Raw genomic sequence first — 7,371 nt, forward strand, 5'->3', positions numbered from 1 at the left:
GTGTGAATGAGTGTGATTGAATGAGTTGTCTAAGTTGGGTAGTTGTTTATAGTTGTGCATCTAAAATGTCCTTTTCCTTTTTTTTCCATAAACGGAAAAATTCAATAAAAATATTTGAAAAATAAGAATGAAAAAAAATTCTAGAATAAAGTCGTAATATAATGAGAAGTCATAATATTATAAGAATAAAGTCTGTTATGGATATAAAATTATAATAAATTAGAAGTTCTGGTTAACATTTGACTTATTTTGAAGGGATGAACAGTCAGATGCCTGTCCTCTCAAAATATTGTGCAAAGGGCTCGTAACACAGTGACTGTATTCTCGTAACACAGTGAATTTATTCTCATTACAAAATCACTTTTTTCTTACAACATTATCGCTTTTTGTTGCAATTTCATTTTTCTCCTCAATGTGGCCCTAATACCCCATTGTAGTGTGAATCTTGAAAAAATGTTGAATCTTTTCACTCACATCTTTACGGAAGCCCTAAAAGGACATGATAAAAAACATTTATTTTCTCAGTTTTCTGGAGATAATGAGTTAATTTTCTTGTTATCTCGAGAAAACGAAGCTTGTTATCTTGAAATAACAAGAAAAACGAGTCGAGGTCTCGCGAAAAGAAATAAAATATATTTTTTATCTCGAGAAAACAGAGAAAATAAATGTATGTAATCAAGTCATTTTAGGGCTACTGTACATTTGGTAAAGAGTGACTTCAGGTAATGGGAAAGGCCTGTTTTCAGTTTCTTTCATTGTTTTTTTCTTTTTGCTTGTTTTTGTTTCTCCAACATTGTTTAGAAAATTTTGCAAAGTAAAAAATTACAATACATTTTGTTAAGAGACATTTATTTTACAGGTTGAAGATCAAAAACACAAAAAGCGAGCCTCGTCTCTGGATAAAATGGGATTATTAATCTCATTTTAATTCATTTTAATTGCTAATAACTTTTTAATAACTGTTACTTTATAGGCTCTTGTTTGCTTTATTTATTTATTTATTCATTTTTTTTGCACTGTCCACTTTGCTACTGTGACCGATGAATTTCCCCTTTGTGGGACGAGTACAGGACTATCTTATCTTATCTTATTATAAAGAAAAATAAGTACAGATCTCGACATAACAAGCTTTGTTTTCTCGAGATAACGACAAAATTAACTCGAAAAAATAATAATAATACTAAATGTATTTAATCATGCCCTTTTAGAGCTTCCGTACATGTCATGACAAAAGTGTTTTGATTTTTTTAACACGTTTGTACAACAGATGGCGCTGTTCTATTCGGGACGTTAATGTCAAACCATAGAAGAAGAAAACTGACCAATGGCCGATGATAGTTTAACGAATGGTAACGAGTTCAGCCGACTGGGGCCGAAGTTTAGCCAATGATGTTCCGCTTCATCCAAACATCTCACTAGCTTCAGAGCTAGCCCAGTAGATTCAGTGTTTTCTTTTGTAATGTATTGAATGCCTTTTCACTTATTTTAAATACAAACACAACTATCCCAGATCGCAACAATGGTAAGTATTCAAAAACGATGATCATGCATTTACAATGTTCAAATCGTAAGAGAAAGAGCTAATTCAGCTTCGATAGCTTTACATGGACGAGCGCTAACTTTACTCTGTCGCAGTCGGATATATTGATGATGTTTGAATAAAAGTCATTTGGTTACTACAGAGAGATGATTCAGTCTGTTGTAACAACTTTGTGATGATAAGGCACAGCAAGGCAAGCTTTCTCCCGGGGTCTACTGTAAACTGTAGTTAAGCTAACTGACTACTGTGCTAGCTAACCTGAGCTCATAACATTACGGGGAGCTGCTGTGTGTGTAACCTAAATTGAGACCCTGTTATGTCGTTTGGGTCCAGTAAACTCTAGATTGCTGATCAACTCGTCAAATGTGGCGCAGGAAATCAAGTTATCTGAATATCACTACATGAAAGCTTTTAGATAGTACAAACAACAAATTTAAAAAGGCATAACTTCGATCGCTAGCCCTGAAGCTGTGCTTGAAGGGAGTTGGTGCAAGAAACAAACATTAGCCTAAGTACATTTGATTCTCTGTTGACGTTTAGTTTCAGCGGGGGAAAAGTCCGATGGAGCGAATTGTGCATTGGTCAAGCTGTAACTAGTACACTAGTCCAAGCATCCTTTTGAAATCTAGTGCTGTGACAAAGGTCTAAGTAATGCATAGTCACTGAGGCTCTGAAAAAAAATCACTAATGTACTATGGTTTTGAATCATGGTGCATGTCGTTCTTTTCAGGATAGCGAAATGTCAGATATTGACCATGCACCAGGGCCAGAGACCAGCAGTATGGATGGAGAGAATGCACCACTGTACTGTATCTGCAGGAAACCCGACATCAACTGTTTCATGATGTAAGTAAATAACAGTTATTGTTATTACTCCATTAATGCAGATGAATTCAGAAGTACTCATATAATTTTCATGTGCTTCTTTGTCTGTCAGCGGCTGTGATAACTGTAATGAGTGGTTCCATGGACACTGCATCAACATCACAGAGAAGACTGCAAAGGCAATCCGAGAATGGTACTGCACGAACTGCAGAGGTGATGAGTTATATTGTTGTTATCACAGTATGAATCATTTCATGCGATAAATATACTATTAAAACCGTTTAATGAAATAACATGGTTGTTTTTTTCTCACTGTCACTAGGTGAAAACTCGTCACTGGAAATAAAGTATAGATCCAAGAAACCCAAAGAGAAGGACACTGAGCCTGACAGAACTGAAAAATCCTACAGCACCCCGAGTACTCCAGACTATAAGAGTGAAAGGCGGCGTGGATCTAAAGTAAGCTGAAGTGATCAAGACTAGGGGTGCAACAATACGTGTATCTGTATCGAACCGTTTGATACAGTGGTCACGGTTCAGTACGCCCTATGAACCGAATGATACGCAATTTTATATTTATTTGATCAACTTCTGACGAGGCGCTCTGTGCTGAAAGGTCTAAACCTTGTTCTTTTATTTAACAGACTAAATGTCCTCATGTTATTTATCTTATATACATGACGTGATGTCATTTCTGTCTTTACAGGGTCGCACGTTCACAATTCTCCTCTGCTCTCTATCGCGCACGACAGATGCGCAGACAGACAGACAGACAGACAGACACACACACACACACACACACACACACACACACACACACACACACACACACACACACACACACACACACACAAACACATACAAACACACACAGAAAACATACACACAAAAACACACACACACACACACACACAACCCCCCCATATACAGCAGAACATGTGGCAGGTATAGCTGCCCCTGATACATTTAATTTAATTTCAAAACTGTGCTTTTGAGCTGAAACAAATATTGGTAATTTCAATAAACAACAAGTAAAAAGGCATGGAAACGTCTCTTTTCTGTATCGAAAACGTATCGAACTAATCGAACCGAACCGTGGATTTTGTGTATCGTTGCACCCCTAATCAAGACCACTGCAAATACACATGATTTATGGCTATATAAATGATAAATGGACTGTTTATATAGCTCTGATCCACTGACCACTGTTATTGCATCAGCCTATATTGTCTATTGTTTAATGTTCTCAGGTGAAGCGTTCAGTCCGTATGTGTGGGGAATGTGAGCCCTGCAGAAGGACTGAGGACTGTGCTCAGTGTGACTTCTGCAAGGACATGAAGAAGTTTGGAGGCCCAAACAAAATCAGACAGAAGTGCAGGTTTAGGCAATGTGAGGTTCGAGCCAGGGTAAGTTACTGTTTCTTAGTTTTCTTTTAATAAGCCTATTCCAGCAAAGTGAGGATTAATATTTAACAATTCTGCTCTGTTCAGTTGTTTTTCTTGATGTAAATGTCTATGCATTCAAGCTACGATAATCTTTTACCAGAACGTTCTTTGTTGTAAGAGGGGTATCATTCATGAAGAAGCTTCAAAGGTACCAGCTCTATAACACAGAAAAGTTTTTAAGTAGAAACTTACATGGTTGATCTTTTTTCAATCATCAAAGCATTTAGCACTCACTGATCTCTGATGTATTTGTGCATTCCCTTGTGGCTACTTTGAAAATGTGCAACATGCAGTTTGTTGTTTTTCACAGAAAATGCTGCGCGTGAAGGACGAAGAACTATCTCTGCAAGAAAGGAGAGAGAACCACAGACGGAGACGGTACTCTGACGACTATGACAGTGAAGCAGAACTCTACCAGCAGTATAAGGCAGCAGGAATCAATAATAGCCTGGTAAGTAATATTTGACATCTCACCACTTCTGCTGCAAAAAAGGACTCCTCATTTTAGTTGCACATCCTCGGGATCTTAATTTCAAAACCTGCCAAACTCAACTCTGTTGTCCCTGGAGGGAAATTTGTTTTGCATCCATATTAAAACAGAAACATGGTAGAGAGGTAGGCAAAGACTCAGTTACCAAAATAACATTACAACACAATAGTGCAAGAAAACATCGACTGACAAAAGCCAGGGCTTTCTGAAACTGTTATTAAAACCAAAATCCTTTAGCGTAAAACTGCTTTCAATGCAGAATCATTCTATTTGATTTTTTTGATGGCCTGTAAGTTCACCATGCCAGACTTTTCCTTTGGTAATCAAACATTTTTTTTCTATCCGCTCACCCAGACATGGGCTACTGATGACGATGATGAGCCCCCTTTCAGTCCAGTCATGCGCAAGAAAGCTGTGAAGGTGAAGCATGTCAAAAGACGAGAAAAGAAGTTTGACAAAAAGGTTGGTACTTCTAATTAAAAACGTTATGAATATTTATAACAGACACTGTAAGATCATGTGTGCTTAACCCTGTTTTTGAACTCTTTAGAAGGAGGCACGACGTCACAAACAGAAGCAGAAGCACAAAGACAAAACCAGATACAGTGAGAAGGGAGAGCTCCGGGATAACACAGGTCAGCGTCAGTGTCTAGGGCCAAACTGTGTGGAAGCAGCAAGAGCCAACTCCAAATACTGCTCTGAGGATTGTGGCATGAAGTTAGCAGCAAAGTAAGAAATCTTACCTTTACCTTTTTTTTTTTTTTACCTTTTCATGCATGAGTGTATTGCTATCAGGGCTGATACATTTTTTTAGGACAAGCTTTAAATGGACTAAGTCAAAATTTTCAGCAAGTTTAGTGAGAGCAGTAATAATCCCTGATTGAATCACATTATAGTACAATGGCTCCACCTAGTGCTAGAATAATTAAATGCTCCGTCAAAGTAGCTTTTGTACAACACTGTTTTGTGATGGGGACTTATGAACCAGAATCTGTGCCTTTTAATCCACAGCCGGATTTATGAGATCCTCCCTCAGCGTATCCAGCAGTGGCAGCAGAGTCCCTGCATCGCTGAGGAGCATGGTAAAAAGCAACTTGAGCGCATTCGTAAGGAACAGCAGAATGCCCGGCTGCGTCTCACAGAAATGGAGCGGCGCTTTCATGAACTCGAAGGCATCATTGCCAAGGCCAAGCAGCAGGCGGTTCAGCAGGACGAGGAGGTGAGCTGGCTGATTGTTTTCTTTCTTTGTCAACAATTGGATTATCCTAAGTGTTTTTTCATGTTCACAAGTTTTTTGTTCCTGTGCCTTGGTTCCTGTTAAAGATAGGTCTGGATTAAGTTATCATTCAGACGTCCTCTGTTTATTTGAAGCTACTAAAAGAGAAACGATAACCCTGTTTTAACAAAATCCGTTACATGTGTTTACAGGTGAATGAAGGTGACAGTGAGGACACAGACCTGCAGATTTTCTGTGTCTCTTGTAGTCATCCAATCAATCCAAAAGTGGCGCTGAGACATATGGAGAGATGTTACGCAAAGGTTTTATTTTTTATATTGTCTTTTATGTTTCAAAGAATGGATGAAAGCACTCACAAAAGCACATAGACTACACTTAACTTTCCTTTTCTAATTATTGTCTTACAGTATGAGAGTCAGACGTCCTTTGGTTCCATGTACCCTACAAGAATAGAGGGGTAAGACAAATAAAATACTTTCAGTTTGAAATATCATCACTTGTCCTGTTACTTAATTATCTCTTTTTTCCACAGAGCAACCAGACTGTTCTGTGATGTGTACAATCCCCAAAGCAAAACATATTGTAAGAGGCTTCAGGTTTTGTGTCCAGAACACTCGAGAGATCCTAAGGTCAGTGTGAACCCTTCAGTCATTTACAATTTTCAAAGATTTCAGCCTCACTAAGAACTTATTAAGTTATTGAACGAGTTAACCTGCTACACATGAAGCAGTATTTATGGGGAGAATTTAACATTATGATTTTGTTTGGGGACTAGATCCCAGTGGATGAGGTGTGCGGATGTCCTCTGGTGAAGAATGTGTTTGAGCTGACTGGAGATTACTGCAGAGTCTCCAAAAGGAAATGCAACAAACATTACAACTGGGAAAAGCTGAGGAGAGCAGAAGTTGACCTGGAAAGGGTCAGAGTGGTGAGTCACACTTTGCGTAGGTGAAGGACAGATCTTGGACTTTTTGTTTTTTGAGTTGTTGTCAATCTGATGGTAAATACATTTTAAACAATGGTTAAGAACAACTCATTTTAACAGCATGTTTTCTAATCTTCGTCCACAGTGGTACAAGTTGGACGAGCTCTTTGAACAGGAGCGTAATGTCAGGACTGCAATGACCAACAGAGCTGGTCTGCTCGCTCTGATGCTGCACCAAACTATTCAGCATGATCCCATTACGACTGATCTCAGGACTAACAAAGATAGGTAGTGGAACTTGTCTGCATCTCAGAATCTCTGTATGCAACATGGCTTTGAACTTAATAACTACCATTTGAACGATTTTATAACTAGATGATTATTTTAAAACCTTTGTATGAGTATTAACTTGAAGATGTTAACGGATGGATATATATTTTTTGATTGGTAGATGAATTGCTGTTTTGAAACTGCTGGTTTTGGTATGATTGACCTGAATAAACATCTTAAAGTGCTAAGATGTGTGTGTGTTAATGATGTACCTGTTATTTTCAACTTTATTTTATTTCACTCTGCAAGTTTAACTTGTGTTGGTCAGGGTTCCCACGCGTCCTGGAAAACCTGGAAAACAGTTGACCAGTTTTCCAGTACTGGAAAACACCTGGAAAATGGGAGAAAAAGTAAAATGTCCTGGAAAATCACATATAGTCCTGGAAAATGATTCCAACATGGCTGCGTGCGACCTGACCCTATTAACAAAACACATCCCCATTCATTGAAAGTTGAGTGCACACTGTGCTGGAAAAGACAGCGACACTGCACAACTTTTTTCACATCTTTTCTCCTTCACTTCATAATCATGCATTCACATAAAACGGAGGAATATTGTTTATGTTTTATGGTACATTA

The 7,371-nt window shown here is 38.2% G+C and overlaps 1 protein-coding gene across 2 annotated transcripts; it reads left to right on the top strand.

Moving 5' to 3' along the window:
- Window positions 1–1,326: 1,326 nt before the first annotated feature.
- On the top strand, window positions 1,327–6,980 carry cxxc1b (CXXC finger protein 1b). Of its 2 annotated transcripts, XM_034690339.1 has the most exons (15): window positions 1,327–1,522; window positions 2,271–2,386; window positions 2,478–2,578; window positions 2,688–2,824; window positions 3,616–3,771; window positions 3,911–3,958; window positions 4,121–4,261; window positions 4,655–4,762; window positions 4,851–5,029; window positions 5,312–5,519; window positions 5,729–5,839; window positions 5,945–5,994; window positions 6,070–6,166; window positions 6,313–6,465; window positions 6,608–6,980. In XM_034690339.1, exons 1-15 carry the CDS (start codon window positions 1,520–1,522, stop codon window positions 6,752–6,754), a joined length of 1,755 nt encoding a protein of 584 aa, XP_034546230.1. In that variant the 5' UTR covers window positions 1,327–1,519; the 3' UTR covers window positions 6,755–6,980. The 2 variants fall into 2 exon arrangements, with proteins under 2 accessions (XP_034546230.1, XP_034546237.1); XM_034690346.1 differs by lacking the exon at window positions 3,911–3,958 and having other exon boundaries at window positions 1,329–1,522.
- The last annotated feature ends 391 nt before the right edge of the window (window positions 6,981–7,371 follow it).

The sequence above is a fragment of the Notolabrus celidotus genome, chromosome 1 (genome assembly GCF_009762535.1).
Source record: "Notolabrus celidotus isolate fNotCel1 chromosome 1, fNotCel1.pri, whole genome shotgun sequence".
Taxonomy (NCBI): domain Eukaryota; kingdom Metazoa; phylum Chordata; class Actinopteri; order Labriformes; family Labridae; genus Notolabrus; species Notolabrus celidotus.